Here is a 22,024-nt window from a genome sequence, read left to right on the forward strand (position 1 = left end):
ATTGTAATTTTATCCTACGGTTGGTAGTTCTGTCAGACATGTCTGTTAAAGTGGTCCTACATCGCCATAGGTAGACGTCAGACACATTTGTTCAACAACTTATAAGTTAAATCCTGATTTTTCTGAAAATGTCCTTCCTGCTTCCTGCAATCGCGTCAGATCAAACCATGAATACGAAATGGAAATGGTAGTATTATGGTCAGGACCAGGCTAGTGTTGCCCCCCCTCCTTCTTCTTCTCTTTCTGTGGCATTTGGTGACGGCTCGCATGAGATAAGCGCTACCACCATCTACAGTGCCAAGAGGACTCCATTTATTCTCAACCTCAACACTCCAAAGGTCTACTAACAGAAGGTCTCCTAAAGGGGGGGGGGAGATATTAGGGGGCTTTTATTCTAGTTCTTTATTTGCTCTGTTTTGTCATTCTAGCTATTCATTTTTGCATTTTACAACGAAGATATTTAACAGTTGCATGTGAGCCCAAACAACTCTCTCTCTCTCTCTCTCTCTCTCTCTCTCTCTCTCTCTCTCTCTCTCTCTCTCTCTCTCTCTCTCTCTCTCTCTCAACAATTTTCATTGTTGGAAGGAAACACTTTACAATAACGTCCTATTCACAGCTTTCTAAATAATGAACTAATTATCAACAAAATGTTTACAAATGTTTATAAATGGGCAAGAAATACTATGCTAACACAGCAGACACAGCGCAGTCGCAGTGGTCCTGTAAGTTTCTCCTCCAAAGAACAGAGGGCATGAAGCCACATAAAACTCACACAGTAGAAGTCGATTCCCACTCCACTGTGCAGTCATCGGTTATTACTCATTTACAAACACTTGTAAATGCTTTGCTAAATGTTAATGATTATTAAATGTTAATAAAGTGTTTATAAAGCTGTGAATAGGACATTATTGTAAAGTGTTACCGTTGGAATTCAGTATGTCTACTTCTTTTACAGTCGGAGCAGCAGCATCTGCAGCAGCAGGCTCCTGTGACAGTGGGTCCTGTGACGATGACCCCTGAGGAGCCCCACACAGTACCGGTACCAGAATCTGATCCCAACGCCCAAGACCTGAAGGCTGCGGAGCCCAGCCCAGCCCAGAGGAGAGCCGTGGCCCAGCGGATCAGCACCCTCCTGGCTGCCCTGGAGACGGCCCTGGGGGAGGAGAAAGAGAAAGGAGGACGCACGCACACAGAGAGCCAGCTGACAGTCCTGGGGAAGCAAGTCCAGCATTTGAACACCGTCTTGAAAGTAAGTGGAGTACCATGTACCGGAGAGGAGAGGAGAGGAGAGACATTACATTGATCTTGAAGGAAAACACACGCGTGTGCACAGCTTCTATGTACACGTATTATAGCCATTATTTTCAAAAAATGTTCATGACCAAGTCTTAGTTGAGCTCTTTCAGCAAAGAGTGAATACTCATGAACGGCCATCCGGGTACTTTGCTCGTAAATGTGCGTTACGCCCCTTTATAGGTGAAAACAAACCGAATGTCTCATCAACTTACATGCTACATCGGCTTGTCTAAATGAACACAGTCCATACTTCTGCCACAGCTGTTTGGCTCTATTATTTGAACAGCCGGCAACACGACACGTTTTCGGCATGTTGCGCGTGAACAACGCTAGTCTACAGGTCCGTATCTTTCGCTTATTAAACCCCAACATCACCAATTGACTTGCATGGGTTGTTTTCCCCCACAAATGGGCGTAACGCACATGGAAAACGTCACGCCGTTCATGAGTATCGGCCCCCGTCGACAGGCCCATCTGCAGGAAAAGCATACACATAACACACAAACGCACAAATCATCAAGCTTATAAATGTCCAACACTACACATCTACATGCATACGGTACATTCACTATCTGTCAAGGTCAAACATTGCACATCTGACATGCATACGGTACAGGGCTTGACATTAACTTTTTCGCTTGCCGGCCACTGTGGCTAGTGGTTTTCCTGAGTCAATAGCCATCATGATGCTGTACATCTAACCTCAGAAGATGAGGTGCTTAAAGCAAGAAGATGAGTGCATGGGTTTCAACATGGAAATAAAACAAGCAAATAGAAGCTGAGTAACTGAGCTTTTTCTTGAATTTAGATACAAACAATTGATACACAAGGGGCAAAGTGCAGAATATACGCTATTATGGTATGTCATATCATAGAATGAGCTACCTGCCAAATAATAATAATAATAATAATAATTGTATTTGTATAGCACTGTGTCATACAAGGCATGTAACTCAAAGTGCTTAACAAATGGGAAAAACCATTGTTAGAGATAGATTTAAAAGGAGAGGAGAGATAGATTTAAAAGGAGAGGTATAGAGGAGAGGCAGAAAAAGCAGGAAGGCAGAGGAAGAAGAGATAGACAGAGAATGTAGAGTCATAAGGTCAACGTAGGTTAGGACCAGGATTCTTAGATGTGTAAGGTCCATAGTGGCTGGGCCTATCATAAGTCATAGATAGTCACACAGAGATTGGGCGCTCAGGTGCGGCCCCTGGTGGCATCAGGGGTGAGGAAAAACTCCCTTTCGCTTGAATCATAGTTTGTGAGGGGGAAAAAAAGCTCAGTGAGGTCTGAGAAAAAAGACCCCCTGTAGTCAGGAAGAAACCTCAGGCAGAGACCAGCGGCCACCTAGGGGAGCCCCCTGCCAGGGCTGGATTGCGAGTAGTAAGGGCGCTGCGGCGGCTGGGACACTATAACGTCTTGGCAGCTAGGAGTTGGCAAGGATGAAGAGGTGGGTCTTCAGCTGCTTCTTAAAGGAGTCGACGGAGGTGGCTGATCGGATCTCGATGGGGAGGGTGTTCCATCTCTTGGGCGCATAGCAGGCAAACGCGGCGTCGCCGATCTTCTTCTGCGGGGGGGTGGGGGTCCTTAGCAGCTTGGCATCAGTGGACCTGAGAGCTCGAGCAGGGGCATAAAAAGAGAGCATGTCTGAGATATAGCTAGGGGCAAGTCCATTTAATGCTTTAAATACTGTGAGCAGAATCTTAAAGTCGATTCTGTATGAGACAGGTAACCAGTGCAGGTCTGCCAAGACAGGAGAGATGTGCTCTCTCATTCTGGTTCTTGTTAGGATTCTTGCCGCAGAATTTTGAATGAGTTGCAATTTGTCAATTAATTTTTTTGGGAGACCAGAGAAAAGAGCATTGCAGTAGTCTATCCTACTGGTGACAAAGGCATGAATAAGTTTCTCAGCGTCTTGTCGGGGGGCCAAGCCGCGCACTTTGTTGACATTTCTAAGATGGAAAAAAGCAGATTTTGTTATCTTGTTGATGTGAGGCTCAAAGCTCAAATCCGAGTCTATGACCACACCTAGGCTAGTAACCTTATCTTTAATGTGTATGCTTAGGTCACCTAGGCTTGAGTGGAGTTTTGCACGTTTTTTCTTAGGCCCAATGAGCAACACTTCAGTTTTAAATTGGCTAGTGACACTGAAATTGTTACCAGCCACAGCCAAGTTTTACCAGCATTTGGCCGGTTAGCAGGTGCCAGTGTCAAGCCCTGATACGGTAAATTCTCTACCTGTCAAGGTAAGATCAGTACTGCTGATGACATGGTTGTGTCTCCTTCTGGACCCCCCCCCCCCAACCTCCTGCCCTTTTCTGCCTGTATTTTCTCAATCTTTGAACCGGGTGACTGGTATGTGTACGGTCATATACAAAGAGTAGGACCAGTCGTGTGAGTAAAGTGGACCAGATGTATCGCATATTTTGCGGCTGAGATAATTGTTTAAACGCCATGTGACATCCATCTGGTGCATGTCATAAATGCAGTATGACTGGTATGGGGGAAAAGGAAAACAAAAAAAAAGCGATGTGGCTTACAGATGATTTATAGTAGGCTTATGTGTTTTGTATGTTGACCATTCATTCCTGTACTGAGTGAAGTGTTTGTTGAGTTTGCTTGTAAGTTTATTTGTTGAAACTACAAACATTGTCTTGTAGCGCTTGTAGTCTCAAGCGATTGTCTGGCACAACACATGAGTGTAGACTCACGAGTTCCTCTCAGCTTTGAGATTCCACAGTCCGAAAAATGTAAACAATTCTTGAGCCTTCTCATCCTTTCGTTAAACATATTTTTTATTATGTTTTTGTACTGTTGTGCATTATTTGTTTCTTTTTTTCCCTCTTTTACACACATTCATTCCATTTTTTGGTAACACTTTATTTTAGGGATACATCTATTAGCACTAATACATACAATGTGCCTGTATAAGGCATGTACAAAGAAAAATCAAATATTTGTTAGGCATGTATTCGCAAATGTCTTGTTCATGCACAATAAGGGATTTATTATCAATTTAACCTTAGTAAGGACCTAGTAGGCCTTAGCGTTTGCTTAGTACATGCCTTACAAGTTACTTATGCAGGCATTAACATTGTATGTATTAGTGCTTATAGATGTATCCCTAAAATAAAGTATTACCCATTTGTTTCATCCTGCGTGTGTAACTCCACAGAGGGACCTGGGCGTGTTCAAGACCTCGTCCACTGAGACGCTGGCGGTGGAGGAAGAGGAAGTGCTGGGCAGCTTTGACTTCCTGTCCACGGACTTCAGTGTAGAGGACAGCATCTCCTGCATGGGCAGCGTTCGCCTCCGGGACACAGGGTGGGTGGCTGACATTAGCACAGAAAAACTTTATTATTTAAAAAGCAAAGTTTCGATCACGCTGGATCTTCATCAGGCGTGATCGAAACGTTGCTTTTTAAATAATAAAGTTTATTTTTGGAGCTGATCGGCAGTGTGCAGACCTGAGTTTTTTGTCTGGCACCTGCAACAAGTGTTTTTGGATGTGCGCACCCTACCCAAAACTATGACATTAGCACATAAACATGAGTTTCACACTTTCACACTAATATGCCTGGGCTTCGGAAACATAGGTTAGACCCTTGGTCTCCAAACAAAGGCCCGCGGGCCAAATCCGGCTCGGGCATGGCAAACAGTTGGGCCCTCCATGAGGTCAGAAGAAATGAAAACATAAATGTGTGTGATTTCCGATCACTAAAACTTCAGTGGGTCATATCACATTGACAACAAGGGGAAATGGAAAAGCGAAAATATATTATCTGTCCAGACATCTAACTTGATTCTCATTGGGTTGGGGCATTGGTTTGGCCCGCAGCCTCACTTGCTCTACATAATGTGGCCCTTTGGAGAAAAATAATTGGAGACCCCCCTGGGTTAGGCTTTATTTTACTGCCCCTGTTACATTCAATAGGCACAGTGTAGCAACCTACTGTATATTAAAACATGGAACATTATTGCAGTGCACTGTCAGATACTGTAAGATGAGATAAGACAAGATGAGCCTTTATTGTCTCTTCAAGAGAAAAATTTGTCTTGGGCACTGAGAGCATGTACCATAGGGTTAGGTAGTGGTGTACGGTCTACGTAGAACGCAGGTATACGGAGTACATCCCCACTTCAAAATTTCAGGGATTTCAGTATACCCACTTAAAATTGATTGATCCATTATTTACAATAGCACAAATATATACAGTATAACCAGTGGTCGAATTGTAAAATCAAAGCAGGGGGGATGGTCAGAGATCGATTGCGATTATTGGGGGTTCTGGGGTTTCTCCCCCGAGAAAATTTTGAAAATGTAGTTGTTAAAAAGTGCAATTTTAACACAGTATGTGAAGAAGAGAGGCCTGTTATAGAGGGGGATGATTTTTGACCATTTTCATTGTTGGGGGGATGGCATCCCCCCTCATCCCCCTACAACTCGAGCCCTGAGTGTACCCACTTCAAAAAAAATGTACCACCAGCATGTACCATGGGGTTAGGATTAGGTACAGGAGGCCTACAGTAGATCATGTTTCATAAAGGCAGGTACACTAAAAAAGACACCATAAAGTCAAGTGTTACAGAAAACATACTTTGAAATGACAAGCAAGAAACAAACATTTCCTCAACATTTGGGACGTACAAATATGGGAGGAGGCGCTTATCTAATGAGAACTGATTATGATTGGTCTGTTTTGGCACGCAAACAAGCTGACTGGTGTTTATTGACCCAGGGGCTAGAATAGATTCCTATGCAGCGTTACAGGCTGTATGGGCGCCGCCCAGCAGGCTTTACCGAACCAAACACATTATTACTGGAAGATATGATGTCAGCATCATGTTGTATAAATAGATTTGTAGTCAGACAGACTCATACCCCCCAGTGCACAATATGTTTATTAGTCGATGACAGCACGCTACGGTGACCTGACTGATTTCCCAACTGTTTTACAGCATTACAATTCAGGTTGTGTCATGTGCTCGCAGACATGGCGCAAAGAGAGTGCAACAAGGGCAGAGAGAAATCTGAGACACTCTGCTCTGTTTGACCTCATGAACTCCTATTTTCATAGATCTGGGTGAAAGACAGCAGTACTATAAAACACTCTTTGTGTTTTCATTTCCATGTGAGCAGTCATGCCAAAGCAATGTGGATTCTCTGAGGGCAAGACGAGTTGTTTACAGTTAGGATGATCAGGAGAGCTGCAACAAGAACAGCACTGCCCTCTTGTGGCAGTAGAATTCAATGCATTTGTGAAACCATCCACTCTTGTCAAGGTCCCGTCAAGAACATTTGGCTGCTACCTGCGCTGAAGCACATTGTTTAGATTATCATAGCAGACGAAAGAATGCAAATCAACTTTATTTGGCCCGACGTGCTCACACAAACAAGTCATTATATATTCCAATGTCCATTTGAACATCGGAATGGAGAACAAAAAAACAACAATGTTATACAGTGTGTAGACATAGACAAGAGTGTGTGTGTGTGTGTGTGTGTGTGTGTGTGTGTGTGTGTGTGTGTGTGTGTGTGTGTGTGTGTGTGTGTGTGTGTGTGTGTGTGTGTGTGTGTGTGTGTGTGTGTGTGTGTGCGTGCGCGCGCGCGCGTGTGTGTGTGTGTGTGTGCGTGCTTGCGCGCGTTTGTGTGTGTGTGTGTGTGAAAATAGGCAATGACTTTTGAAGGATTTGATATAAAGAGCCCATTGCTTGGCATAGCACCACTAGTACAGCACCCTGCAGGGCCAAACACACAGAGAGACCATAGTGAGGCAAGTCAGCCTGCACTCATTAAAACTCTTAAAGGTACACTGTGCAGGAAATGGTCAAAAAAGGTGCTGCAACTATGCTGTTCATTGAAACTGGGCTGCCTATTGCCAAATTTGATCTTTTCATGAAAGTTCACTAAGTAATAAACTAATATTTTCTAGTATGGCCCAAGTACAGTCATTTTTGCAGCTAAAAATGGCTATTTTTGGAAATTCAAAATGGCGGACCATGGAGAAGATCCCCCTTTTCATGTATGAAAAGTGCAATTTTCCCAGTCATAATGAATACCTTTGATGGTGGTGCTAAGTATTCATGAAAAAGGTAACATTAGTGAATGGGCAGCATGAATTCTGGAAATAAACAACTAAAAATCTCACACAGTGTCCCTTTAAAACTCTTAAATTAAAACCCTGGAAAACAATGTGTCCCACTCTCCCGTCCTCGGCAGGATCAGTTCGTTTAAGGAGACGACGCTGCGTAGCCTGGGGCTGCTGCCGCAGGAAGGCCCCCCACCCCCACCCCCGCACACGGAGCCCGAGAGCAGAGCCGGAGCCCCACTGAGCACCGGGAGCTACGCTCTAGACCAGAGCCTGGAGACACACCTGGCCATCACCGCAGTACTACTCAGGGTGACTTTACTTTACTCTCACTCTTCTTCTTCTGTCTCTCTCCTTTTTATCTCTCTCTCTCTCTCTCTTTCTTTTTTTCTTTGCCTCTCACCCTCTCCCCCTCATATATACCGTGTATTTCCATGTTTGTGTCTTTCTGTCTCTCTGTCTGTCTGTCTGTCTGTCTCTCTCTCTCTCTCTCTCTCTCTCTCTCTCTCTCGTTCTCTCTCTCTTTCTATTGCTGTATGGCACTTTCCTTTTCTTTCTGTTTCTTTATAGCCCCCTCTCTCTCTTTCATTCCTTCTCTCTCTCCCCCTCTCTCTCTCTCTCTCTCCCCCTCTCTCTCTCTCTCTTTCAAAAAAATTCCAAGCACATGGCGGCATGGCAGAGCGTCTGTGTAATATAATGCATCATTTTTATATTCACCAGAACGCGGAAATTTTTTAGCACCTACAGTACATACCTTGTCACGGATATTGAACATCAATTCCGCTTAAATGGCAGACAAGTTGATGTGTTGGTGTCCGTGTCTCACTGGCAAACAGATGTTTCAGTCATCTGGTTCTGGTTGCGTTTTGTGGAGAGGAGAGGAGAGGGGCTGCTGGTGGGAGCTGGGTGCAGGGGTGCAGGGGTTTTAACACCAAGATCAGGGCTGATGGGGATGATCAGTGTGTGTGTGTGTGTGTGTGTGTGTGTGTGTGTGTGTGTGTGTGTGTGTGTGTGTGTGTGTGTGTGTGTGTGTGTGTGTGTGTGTGTGTGTGTGTGTGTGTGTGTGTGTGTGTGTGTGGCCGGGAGGGGTGGGGTGGGGTGTTGATGTTGTAGAGTTCATGTAGGTAAGCTTTTTCAGCAAATAGTGATAGAAGAATCACTGGGGAATCCCGTATCTGTATGAAAGGGCTACTACCATTGCCGTAACTGCCATTTAGGACACAGAGGTCATGTCCTCTGTTTTTTTTCAGTTTTCAGTATAATGTAAAATTGATCTATGATGAAAATCGATATATGATCAACAATGATGAATTCACCCCATTTATCCTCAAGGCAGTGATTCATGAAAACAAACTTAAAGGGACACTGTGTGAGATTTTTAGTTGTTTATTTCCAGAATTCATGCTGCCCATTCACTAATGTTACCTTTTTCATGAATACTTACCACCAGCATCAAATTCTAAGTATTCATTATGACTGGAAAAATTGCACTTTTCATACATGAAAAGGGGGATCTTCTCCATGGTCCGCCATTTTGAATTTCCAAAAATAGCCATTTTTAGCTGTGAAAATGACTCTACTTGGACCATACTAGAAAATATTTGTTTATTACTTAGTAAACTTTCATGTAAATATCAAATTTTGTTATAGCCAACACAATTTCAATGAGCAGCATAGTTGCAGTACCTTTTTTGACCATTTCCTGCACAGTGTCCCTTTAAGAGTTTGACTGAAGTGTTTGAAGCATTCTAAATGTACAGTATGCAGTACAGCACAGTATTTGACCTCTGTATTTGAAAATGTTTGGCTACAGCCCTGGCTACCACCTGTAAGATCAAGGCCCTTGTCTTGTCTTGTGTGTGCAGGCACTAAGGGGCTCTGACTCTGAGCTGGTGCTGAGGGAGATTGCGGAGGAGCTGTCACGGCAACTGGAGGTGCTGGACAAGATGGGCAAGCTGGCCCTGGGCGGAGCAGACGACTTCTCACTACAAGACAGTGAGTGGATTTGAGTATGAGTTTGATTATGGAGCAAAACCATTTGCCGCATTTCACAATAACGTTACCAGTCCGGGCCACTCAAGATTGATTGATTGATTGATTAATTGATTGATTTTATTTAGTCTATTAGATGTAAAAAAAAATTGTATAGCAACAGCAACCATACAATACAAAGAATAAAATAGACAGGGATATACACAAAAAAGTCCGGCGAAGACTTATTTCCATTGTGGTCCCTTATGAGGTAGCAGGCTAAGGCATAAAATGGCGTCCTTAAACATACTCACATACATACATACCCACATATACATATTCATAATCACATTCATACAGAACACATAGAAGAAAATAGAGTATCTTAAAATAAATAAATAAAGTTAAAATTATTCTGGAAATTACCTGACACATAGTGTCTTGAAACGGTTTAAACTACTAATTTCTTCAAGTGGGCCAGGTAACCTTTTCCACAGAACAGCACCAACATAGGAAAAACACTCTTTGCCCACAAATTGGCTGTATTCTCAATGGAGTCCTCCTTGGTATAAATTCTGCATTTCCAGTAGTGGTGTGGATTGGCACTGCCCTCACGATCCGATTCGATCACGATTCGGGAGGTAGCGATTCAATTCAATTCGATTCTATCCGATTCAATTCTACAATGCATTGCAATGCATTACATTTCTACTGAAAGCAAAGCAAATGTTTCATCAGTCATGATGAGGCAATACAAGTAGTCAGATACTGAGCAACGCAATTGCCGCATCGATCCTGGAACTTGCCGCATCCATCCTGGATCGCCCATGCCCCGCATTGGATTGGATCGCCGAATCGATCATTGTTGACACCACTAATTTCCAGACAGTTGAACTCAGCCAAGACAACTCGTCTATATAAAACTCAGACAGGCTTCCAGTCTTCTTTCAGCTCAACTGTGTTATCACCATGCAGAGGTGTGATGTTGATGTCAAACCAATATATTCTCACCTGTCATGCAGTTTATCTCTATTTCTGAGCTCCTCTCTCTCTCCCTCTCTCTCTCCCTCTGTGTGCATGTGTGTGTGTGTGTGTGTGTGTGTGTGTGTGTGTGTGTGTGTGTGTGTGTGTGTGTGTGTGTGTGTGTGTGTGTGTGTGTGTGTGTGTGTGTGTGTGTGTTTGTGTTTGTGTGTATGTCTGTGTGACTGTGATTTTTGGCACATATGCATGTCTGTGTGCGTGCACTCGTGTGTGTGTCTGCACGTGTGTGTGTGTGTGTGTTCTCCGCTAGTCGTCCCGGCCTCAACGAAGCATCGCAGCCTGCGGGCGCTGTGGGAGGAGTGTTGCGGCCGCGAGGCGCCCTTCTGTTGCCCGGCCGACGCCTTCTCCAAGAGCCTCAGGAAGAGGTTCATCCACAAGGTCAAGGCCAAGCAGCCTGGCCAATCAGACGCAGGTAACCCTCAAGGCCAAGCAGCCTGGCCAATCAGACGCAGGTAACCCTCAAGGCCAAGCAGCCCGGCCAATCAGACGCAGGTAACCCTCAAGGCAAAGCAGCCCGGCCAATCAGACACAGGTAACCCTCTAGGCCAATCAGACGCAGGTAACCCTCTAGGACAGTCAGACACAGGTAACCATCTAGGCCAGCGGTTCCCAAAATTTTCCCCCTGCGCACCCCCTTGTAGATTTCAATGTGGTTCGCGCATCCCCTAAGCAAATATTTTGCTGTGCTGAAGTATGAGTCACTGCACATTATGCACAGTTGTTTTGGGGAATCCTATTTTCCAACAGTCTAGGAGTTAAACTACACTTCAGATGCACCATACAATTAAAGACTACTTCATGTTCATTAATGCTGGATAAAAACTCACATATCCACCATTGCTCTATTTAGCTCACGCACCCCCTTATGGCAGGCCGCGCACCCCCAGGGTTGCACGCACCCCAGTTTGGGAAACCCTGCCCTAGGCCAAGCAGCCCGGACAGTCAGACGCAGGTAACCCTCTAGGACAGTCAGACGCAGGTAACCCTCTAGGACAGTCAGATGCAGGTAACCCTGTAAGACCATTTGATGTTTTCAAAAGCAGATATCAGGCTGGCACAACCACAGCAGTGAATAGCAAGAATTCACACCTAGATGACAGGACACCTTTATTAATAACAATAAGAATAATTTCCAATAATGAAATGCACAAGTCCAAAAATGGCGCTTACGTCATTTTGCAACATGGAGGTGTGAATACTGATGAGAAGAAAGACTCCAAGGCTAATTGACTTCCTGGTTGTCCCGTCCCGTCCGCAGTGTTTGCTAATTGAGTGTCTGGTTGTCCCGTCCGCAGTGTTTGCTAATTGAGTGTCTGGTTGTCCACTCCGCAGTGTTTGCTAATTGAGTGTCTGGTTGTCCATTCCGCAGTGTTTGCTAATTGACTTTCTGGTTGTCCACTCCCCAGTGTTTGCTAATTGAGTTTCTGGTTGTCCCGTCCCCTGTTTGCTAATTGAGTTTCTGGTTGTCCCGTCCCCTGTTTGCTAATTGAGTTTCTGGTTGTCCCGTCGGCAGTGTTTGCTAATTGAGTTTCTGGTTGTCCACTCCGCAGTGTTTGTGCAGCTGTTGCTGCAGATCCAGTCCTGCTGTAGGATGCTGCCCACCGTCCTGTGCAGTGCAGACCGCGTCACCGTCTTCCAGTTCTTCTCTTACCTCAGCAGATGGGCCATCACAGACTTTGGAGAACACATCTCTCGCCTCTCAAAAGAAGGTACTACTGGGGGGTGCTGTGGTGCAGCGTGCTAAGCCCCCCCACATTTGGGCTTGCATGCCCACCCACGGGGACCCCGGTTCGAGTACGGCCGGGGTCATTTCCCGATCTTCCCCTGTCTCTCTGTCCCATTAGCTTCCTGTCACCATCTTCGACTGTCCTGTCAAATAAAGGCATAAAAGCCCCTAAAATATATATATATATATATATATATATATATATATATATATATATATATATATATATATATATATATATATATATATATATATATAAAAGAAGGTACTGCAGTACAGGGGGTTGCTGTGGCTCAGGTGACTAATGCCTCTTTTGCATGCACTGGCGTTTTTCTGGTAGGCCTGCTACAGCTCGACACAGCCCAACTCGGCCGCCACTTTTTTCTTTTCGAATAGGCACAACACAGCTCAATCGTAAAGCAAAAGGTGGCAGCCGAGTCGGGTTGTGTCGAGCTGTAGACCTACCAGAAAACCGACAGTCGAAAAGAGGTATAAGGCGCCTTGGCATATACCGGGGGCCAAGGTTCGAATCCTGCTAGAGGACCCCCCCACCCCCACCCATCTCTCTCCCACTGATTTCCTGTAATCTTCTCTACTGTCCTGTCCAGAATGAAGGCATAACAAGCCCTAAAAACAAATGTGAAAACAACAAGATACTCCAAGCCCCTAAGGTAATGGGGTCATCTACAATTAAATGAACTACTGAGCTGCTTTTTAAGAGGGCAATGAAAAAGCTAATTATCAATTTATAATGATAATCTCTGTTCTCTAATCACAAGGGTTGAGCTCCGTAATGTTCTCTGATATATCCATAAAAATGTGAGTGGGAAACAGTTTATGAAGCGTATAATTCACTTGACCTGGTATGACTTTTCTTCAATTGCTGTGGTAGTCCACTGCAGTGCATCATCATCATCTCCATGTTATATTCTTATACATTTCTATTTCATTTTATTTACACATTAACCTTTTTTATGGATATCTTATACACATTATCCTGTCACTGTAAATACACAAAAGAAGATTTATGATTGTCAAAGACAAATTTCCTGCGGACAAATAAATATAATCTTGATCTTGAAATAAATGTTTTTTTAAAAATGCAGGTTGGTCTGACTGATTGCCTCAGACTGTATAGGTGCACCCAGGCTATGCTAGGCACTTTGAGCTGTTTTCATGATCATCATCATCATCATCATCATCATCATCATCATCATCATCATCATCATCATCATCTTTTTCTTCTTCTTCCTCCTCTTCCTCTTCATCTTCATCTTCTTCCTCCTCTTCCTCTTCTCCTTCTTCCTCTTCTTCCTCCTGGCTAGTGTACCTGCAGTCTTCCCTGGAGAGCCCTAAGAGGCGTCGTGCGTTGAAGAAGGTTCGTGGTCGTCGAGTCGGTGAGCTGTTGCCACTGGGCAGCACCCTGCGGCTGCTGGCCACGCTGCAGACGGACGCCAACCACAAGGTGGCGCACGCCGCATCCTCATGCCTCACCAGACTGGCGGCCGTTAAACCACTAAGGGCCAAGGTGACTTGATTTTTTATTATAGCTTGAAATTTATAGCTTAATTTATGACTCTGTTTATGTCATTTTGTTGTGATTTTGTTTTTCTACGGGAGGGGGAGGGGGTGTGTGGGGGGGCTACCACAACCTGTAGCCTAGGGGCCCCAGGCCATCTTAATCCGGCCCTGTCCATCTGTAATATGTGTCTGCCACTCTGCTCAACTTTAAAAAGTTTCCCCTTTTACCTTCAGCTCAGTAAGACACAGCCCACGTTATAAATTTGGCTGGACTGGGATCAAAAAATGCCCTGTATGCCAGATGACCAGTCCAGCCCTGCCACTGGTGTGCACAGACATGTTGGGGGGCAGGTGCTGGGGGGCATGTGGAACTTCTTTTTGTTAAATCTTTTTATTTCAAAGGACACTCAAACACGCTTTCTCTGTCTTTTGTTTGTACAGCCTCCAAGTCCCTTACAATTATTTCCCTGCATTTTTGAAGGGGTTAAGTAGGTTTTGTAGATAAATTTGAAATTTGATTCTTTAATTTTATTACTAGTGAAGGGGAAATGAATATTATTACAAATATTTAACCATGTATTATCATCAAATATTATATGGTGCGACGTCATCGGTCGAATGCTCCATTCATTTCAACGGGGCTCCCCAACGTTCGCACGTCTGTTATTTTTCGATAACGGACGGGTTGGTCTATAACAGACCGCTGTCAATGGCAACAAGACTTTTCACTGCTAAAGCGACTTTTCAACAAGACTCTAATCAGCAGCTGTGATAGACAACACCTGTTGTCCTGGCTACCTAGCGGTGTTCCACAACGGCACTGTTTTGTTTTGCGCAGCAACAATCTTTTGACATTAAAAACTATAACAGACTTCACATTAAATAGGCTCCGCGTCGGGGTCTAAAGATTCTCTCTGTCGTGCTGCTATTCCACGGTAGCGACCTTCTCGCCGAACGTTAACCCTTACATATTTTCCCTATATCATTCTCCCATATCTCTCTCAACCCCTCAAATGATGATGGGCCTTCTTTTGTCACAAGGTTGAAAAAATATACTTTATTATTATTTTCCCTTTTAAAGTTTCTGAAGAAAATAACAACTCCTCTATTTCCGATAAGTCAAACCTTATGGAACCTTATTACCATGTGGAGCTTCCGCCTGCCTTACGAGGCTATACGTGTATATTATCATCACACACTTTTCATCGTCAAGCCTTTGTAGATGATTATGTCAACCAGTGTTTCCCACAGAAATTTTGGAAACTATGGGGGTAGCTGGGATTTAAAAAAAAAAAAATGAATCAGTGAATCATTTCTGTTTACAACAGTTTCATTCATCCCTCATGCAGGGGTCTATGTAATGAAAAAAAAAATAAAACAAAATAGGAGCAGAGATAAGAATTTAAGAGTACTGTGAAATTATTAACGCATAGACAAAAAGGGTCTAATAGGGTAGGCTATGCCTTTTCCCCACACACACAGGCGTACATATTCTACATGAGGGGTGCTGGCCAGTTTTTCAAAATTCCTCCCATTAAAATGGCTGCACAACATATTACACATTTATGTCTATATTCACATTAATTTCTATATACAGCCCGATGTCTCCTCTGCCGTGTCAATGAAGGCCTGTCACCTAACTCATTACAACTGTAAAGCAAAGCCTGGGGAGTGCTAGTAAACTCATCCCAACTGTCCCTTCTCTGAATGTTTTTTTATTGCTCCCAAACCCAAGTTAACTACAACAACTTGACTAGGCTTTTGATCCCTCTGTCTTTCAAGCACTTGTAGTTTTCTGTATATGATGTATTCACTCCAGGAGGAAAATGCGAAGGAAATCGTAATTCAAATCGTTTTTAACAAAAACGGAAATCGTTTTTTACATTTTCGGAAACTATGGCGGCCAAATTTAAACTATGGCGGGCCGCCATAGTTTCCTCAATGTATGGGAAACACTGTCAACAAAGACCACAATACACTGGGGGATAAAACAACAAGAAATAACTGTCAAACATGGCACTTTTTGTTCTGGAGGGCAAAGGGGCAGGTGCTTTAGCACCACCCTGCGTCCCTCTCTGTGCACGCCTATGAGAATGGCAATGACCAAGTCGTAGGCCTAATATATTACTAATGGCCCTTTGTACTGTCATAGTGGTGTATTACTATGATGCAAACACCGGCTCTTAATGTAGAAAGGGACACACTGTCGATGCAATTTTTGTTACTGTTTTGATACCAGTCAACCAGGTATACAGATTAGAGATGTACAGGATCCAAGATCCAGTTCCAGATCCGGCAGGATAATAGGGGTTTTTCAGACTATCCGGATCCGGTTCCAGGATCGAGGATCCGGTAGCCGAGGCATTTTAGTCAAAATAGTTTGAGCCAACGTGATAAAAAGGGCCCACGTGTGTGAGTAGGCTATGTGTTTCAACCCTTTCGTAGGATCCGGTATCCGGTTCCGGATCCGGCAGGATCTTAAGCAGTGGATCCGGTATCCGGCAGGATCCTAAAAATCAGGATCCGGTGCATCTCTAATACAGATACAACACTGCAGCACTGCACGCTAGTATTTTATCTGTGCTTAGTTGTCCTGGTAATTGGTATTGTATTGATCTTTTTGGTGCTTTGTTCTAGGCCCTGGTGTACTACACGGAGGTCTTGAAGGACAGTGACATACGAGTGCAGAGGGCGGCCTGCCTGGCTCTCAAGTGTCTTAAGGTAAGTAGCGGTGGCTGAGAGGAGCTCAATGGTGTTTTGGCTCAGGGATGATCAGGAATCTTAGACCAGCCGTGGGAGTCTCATGCTCAACTAAGCCACTGTTATAGTCACCTCAAATCTAAGCCGTGGTTATAGCCACCTCAAATCTAAGCCATGGTTTTATAGCCACCTCAAATCTAAGCCACTGTAACAGCCTCCTCAAATCTAAGCCACTGTTATAGCCACCTCAAATCTAAGCCATGGTTTTATAGCCACCTCAAATCTAAGCCAATGTTATAGTCACCTCAAATCTAAGCCATGGTTATAGTCACCTCAAATCTAAGCCATGGTTATAGTCACCTCAAATCTAAGCCAGTGTTATAGCCACCTCAAATCTCTGTGAACAACATTAATTTACTTTAGAGGCAAACTAAGATGGGCAATGTGAACAGCAAAGGAAAGAATGAGTGGAACAGTGAAAGAAAGGAAGAATTGAGTGAAAGAACAGCAGAAAGAGTGAAACAAATAAAGAGTGAAAGGCAGAAAGGGCAAAGGAAAGAAAGAAAAAGATGTGTGCGACTGGTCTGACAGGACAAAGACTGTAGGCTACTTTTCTACAGTGCTGCTCACTGAGAATGTTAATGTGAAAATGGGACTTAGTATGAGAAGATAAGGTTACATGAATTCCGGCACGCATACTACTTAGGGTATGCACAGTATGCATGTTTATCTCTCTCTGCCATCTACATTCCTATACATTAGCTACGGCAGTCAACACTACATACACTCTAGTCTACAGTATGACCATACTAGCCGCCAACAAGGGGGGGCAAAGGGGTATGTTGTTCTGGGCCCAAGGAGATAGGGGGCCCAAAATTGGATCCCTATTACATTGTATGTATTGGGTAGGGGGCCTTTCAAGTGACTTTGTCCTGGGCCCACTTTTCAAAGCTGCTACCATCATACCTGTGCCGAAGAAATCATCACCATCATGCTTCAATGACTACCGTCCTGTAGCACTGACGCCCATAATCATGAAGTGCTTCGAACGGCTAGTCCTGTCACACATCAAAGCCACCCTACCCCCCACCCTAGACCCCTACCAGTTCGCATACCGAGCCAAGCGATCCACGGAGGATGCAATTTGCTCTGCCCTCCATCCAGCCCTCACCCACTTGGACAATAAAGACTCATATGTGAGAATGCTGTTCATTGACTTCAGTTCAGCATTCAATACCATAATACCACAACAACTCATCAGAAAACTGGACAAACTAGGTTTCAGCACCTCCCTCTGCAACTGGCTGCTGGACTTCCTGATGCAAAGACCACAAGCAGTACGGGTAGGGAACAACACCTCGAGCACCCTGACCCTGAGCACGGGGGCTCCGCAAGGCTGTGTTCTCAGCCCCCCTGCTGTTCACGCTGCTGACACACGACTGCACAACGACCCACAGCACTAACCATCTAGTGAAGTTTGCGGATGATACAACACTGGTGGGCCTCATCACCAAGGGCGATGAGACTCACTACAGAGAAGAAGTAGACCTGCTGGCCAGATGGTGCAAAGACAACAACCTCCTGCTGAATGTCAACAAGACCAATGAGATTGTTGTCAACTTCCAAAGGGTCCAAAAACAACTGCCGCCACTGACCATCGACGGCGATGCTGTGGAGAGAGTGAGCAGCACCAAGTTCCTTGGAGTGCACATCAGCGACGACCTCTCTTGGACCACCAACACTACATCACTGGCGAAGAAGGCCCATCAGCGTCTCTACTTCCTGCGCAAACTAAAGAAGGCAAGTGCTACACCCTCCATCATGACAACATTCTACAGAGGAACCATAGAGAGCGTCGTGTCCAACTGCATCACAGTGTGGGGAGGAAGCTGCACGGAGAAAAACAGGAAGACACTCCAGCGTGTTGTGAAACACAGCGAAGAAGATCATTGGAGTACCACTCCCCTCCCTGCAGGACATTTACACCACACGCCTCACCCGGAAAGCACTGATGATCATCAAAGACACAAGCCACCCTGCACACAAACTGTTCAGCCTCCTGCCCTCCGTTCCCGTACCACCCGGCTGGCGAGCAGCACAATGCACCAAGCGATCAAGATGCTGAACACTCAACCCACTCTCCCTCCACTGTCAGCCTCTAGCCAGCAAGGCCACTGACAACCCCCCCCCTCCCCCCACTGTCAGCCTCTAGCCAGCAAGGCCACTGACAACCCCCCCTCCCCATCCCCCACCACCATATCTGCGACTGAACATTCCACCTGCACTACTATACTTGTGACTGAACTTTCAACCTGCACTACCTCAAAACATGCACACACACACACACACACACACACACACACACAAGCACACTGCACTTTCTGCACTAAACCCAACATACACACACTGACACACACACACACACACACACACACACACACACATGCACACACACACACACACACACACACAGACACACGAACACACACACAAGACGCACACCGCACCTTCTACCTGCACTAAACACACACACACACACACACACACACACACACACACACACCACACACACACACACACACACACACACACACACACACACACACACACACACACACTGCTGCTGGTGTACTTGACAGACCTTTTTATATTTATTTTCTTCAAAATGCTACTATTACCATGTCAGAACGCTATAAAGGACTTTTTTTAGGAAAAGCACAAAAACACAACAAATACCTCTTAATGTATGTCCTCTACAAGTCTTCTGTTGTCCAGTCTTGCACTTTAAATGTCTGTATGAGCACTGTCTATGTCCATACTGTCTTAAGTCCATGTATAAGTACTGTCTATGTCTATACTGTCTATGTCCTTACCTTAATTAGTCTATGTCTGTATGGGAAAGCAAGAAATGTAATTTCAAATTCTTTGTATGACCAGTGCATGTAAAGAAATTGACAATAAAAACCTACTTGACCACAAGCTGTCAGCAGCCCTGAGTATGACACATGGGCACTGTTGGGAAAGTTACTCAAAAACTGTAATGCACTACTTATTACATGTTACTGTCATTTAAAAGTAATGCCTTACATTACAACATTACTTTTTTTTTTAAAGTAAGGCATTACACTACTTTTGCATTACTTTTAGTTACTTTAGCCAAAATGACTGGAAATAAGGATTTGGCAATCTACAGTGCAAATCTATGAGGTGGCATGACTTTCACCTGCCATCCACAAGTCGTTTTGGAAGCCTGCAGACTGAAAACCAAGATTTTCAGGAATTGCGTCTTACCCACATACAATAAGGCCTAAGAAAAATAAAAGTTTGGTTCCGGTTGGTCGTCAGGTTTGGTCATCGTCCGGTCGGATTTTTTTTATTTCCATTTTTTTTTTCAATTTCTTTTTTTTTTTATGTCCGACCCCCCAACCCCCCACATGCACCAGATTTTGTCATAAACGTTGTTGAACAATGCCAAGGACGATAGTGGAGTTGAGGCTTGATAAGTACAGCTGAAGCTACAATGAAATATAATAAGCATTAATGAGCCAAGAGGTCTATAATATTTTATTTCAAATTGATTTATTTCAATTTTAGTGATGTTTATTTGAACAAAAGTGAGGGGGGTGCAACGTAACAGACCATATCACTCTCTCTGTCAACACGCTGTCATCACCTCTCTTCTCTCTCCTTGCTTTTTCAGTTTATGCGAGAGCCATAGAAACATTGCTGCACTATATAACAGATCTAGCTGCTTCAGAACCTGTTTTGTATGTTTCTGATGTTTGATACCATTTCAGATGTCCCAGTCACCTTTTAGGAAACCAATAATCTGTTGACTATAACAACCTTAGAAAGACTCAGGTATTGCCTTACTGACTGCGATGTGCGTTTCCTAGGCAACTGAGAGTGCAGAACAGGTGGCTGATCTTTGGCGGCTGACTGATGAGGATCTACGGAACGCAGCCAAAGAGACCGTTTTATCTTTTGGTAACCTTTGACCCTTTCCATTATGTCAATGTAGGGCCGGGCAATATGACGATATAAATCGTTATCGTGAAAAAAAAGTGTATATCGTGACCTTTCTCCTATATCATGTATATCGTGATAGTAATTTTCTCAATTGTATACAATTGAATATCATTGAATTACATTTCATGTCGTCACAATAAACACTATAAGTTAATGTAACTGTAAAGATAAGAAGAAAAAGATCAATTTCAAAGAAAGGTTGTTTTGCAATATGAAAAAATAAAGAGCAAATAAAGTGAATAACTGAAAATGTATATCGTGATATAAAGTAATCCATATCACAACAACCTGCTATACTAACCAGTTAAATCCAATATGGTTTACATGCTCTTTCTCCACTCTGCAGGGAAGAAGGGGTATGCCGCCTTTCAGCGGATGGAGAGGATTTGTTCGGAGATGCAGGAGGACGTTTACAAGAATTTGGAGACAGAAATTACAATATTGTAGGAGGGACAAGGGTGTGTGTAATGTGTAATGTGTGATGGGGATTAATATGAAGGAGCCAAGTCTTGAGCCAAGAGAATATGTTGTGCATTTATGCCAGTGCTCTGTGTGTGTGTGTGTGGCAGTGTGTTGTATGCATACTGCTGAGAAATTCTCCACAGAAAGAACAGATTGGAAAGCAATGTAAGAAAGATGAAACCAGTGGGTTTTGGAAAGACACGGGGTGCAGTGTGGCAGGCAGAGGAAGTCAGTAGCCTTTGGTGGGCACACTGAAGGCAATATGGCACGGTAGTTGGAAGTGCAGGAGCGTGTCTACAGTATGTTCCCTCAGCCCATTGGTCCCACAGCCCATTGGTCCCACATCACTAAGATTTTAAACATTATTTTTAGGCCTATTGGTTCTCTTAGAAATTTGGGAACATGGAGTTGTACAGCATAGGCCTTATATTTGAATAATTTCTTAAAACTGTGGGAACATGGAGCAGCAGGAATAAGCTGTAGCCATGTCCCTACTAACAATTTTTAGTTCTACGAAGGTTCCTGGAACACAAGCCCTTGGTTCCAGTTTAGTTCTGGGTACGTCCCCAGAGAGTCATGTTTGGTTATTTTTCCGTTCTCACTTGGTTGGCAGGAAAGTTTAATTTTCGTTCCTAGAATGTTATATGTGTAGTTCCCATTCCGTTCCCTTATTGTTCTCTCACCCTCACTTTATTCCTGTTCATGTCATGTTTGTTCCCTTGCCGTTCCCATATGGTTCCCTTAACCTTGTTGGTTGCATATTTGGCTCCTTAGACATGCTCCTGATGTTCCCCCAACCTTGTTTATTATTGTGAATGTGTTTTGGTCCTGCCCCACTATCTCTCACCATAGTTGAGGTACCCTGATCATGGTACTTAAGCACCTCCCATCCTCCACCATGACTGAAACACCCTGCGCCTGGCATCAGTTTGGCACACTGCTCTCTTAAATTAATGTTTAAAGTAGCTGAAAACATGTATGGTGTCTATATTTTATATATCAGTCTATGCCTCACTGTATCACAATGTGAGAGAAATATCAGCTGAGCATGTATGAACACAATCTAGTGGAGATTAATACCAAATGTTTTCTTTAATGAAGTTAAAAGATAACTATACTATCTACATCAAGTGCACAATGGAGCAAGCAATGTAACATATGTTGTTACTGAGCTCACAAAGCAAGGCA

The 22,024-nt window shown here is 44.0% G+C and overlaps 1 protein-coding gene across 1 annotated transcript in view; it reads left to right on the plus strand.

Moving 5' to 3' along the window:
- The window catches only part of ripor3 (RIPOR family member 3), a 96,109-nt gene extending 74,993 nt beyond the window's left edge, over positions 1 to 21,116 (plus strand). Inside the window, exons 15-24 of the mRNA XM_063214796.1 lie at positions 956 to 1,249; positions 4,473 to 4,621; positions 7,518 to 7,698; positions 9,252 to 9,381; positions 10,649 to 10,810; positions 11,949 to 12,107; positions 13,450 to 13,652; positions 16,283 to 16,366; positions 20,242 to 20,332; positions 20,721 to 21,116. Of these exons, the coding sequence (XP_063070866.1) occupies positions 956 to 1,249; positions 4,473 to 4,621; positions 7,518 to 7,698; positions 9,252 to 9,381; positions 10,649 to 10,810; positions 11,949 to 12,107; positions 13,450 to 13,652; positions 16,283 to 16,366; positions 20,242 to 20,332; positions 20,721 to 20,821 (1,554 nt within the window). The 3' untranslated portion in view covers positions 20,822 to 21,116. The remainder of the gene's footprint in view (positions 1 to 955; positions 1,250 to 4,472; positions 4,622 to 7,517; positions 7,699 to 9,251; positions 9,382 to 10,648; positions 10,811 to 11,948; positions 12,108 to 13,449; positions 13,653 to 16,282; positions 16,367 to 20,241; positions 20,333 to 20,720) is intronic.
- Positions 21,117 to 22,024: the final 908 nt, after the last annotated feature.

Source organism: Engraulis encrasicolus, chromosome 14 (assembly GCF_034702125.1).
Source record: "Engraulis encrasicolus isolate BLACKSEA-1 chromosome 14, IST_EnEncr_1.0, whole genome shotgun sequence".
Classification (NCBI taxonomy): domain Eukaryota; kingdom Metazoa; phylum Chordata; class Actinopteri; order Clupeiformes; family Engraulidae; genus Engraulis; species Engraulis encrasicolus.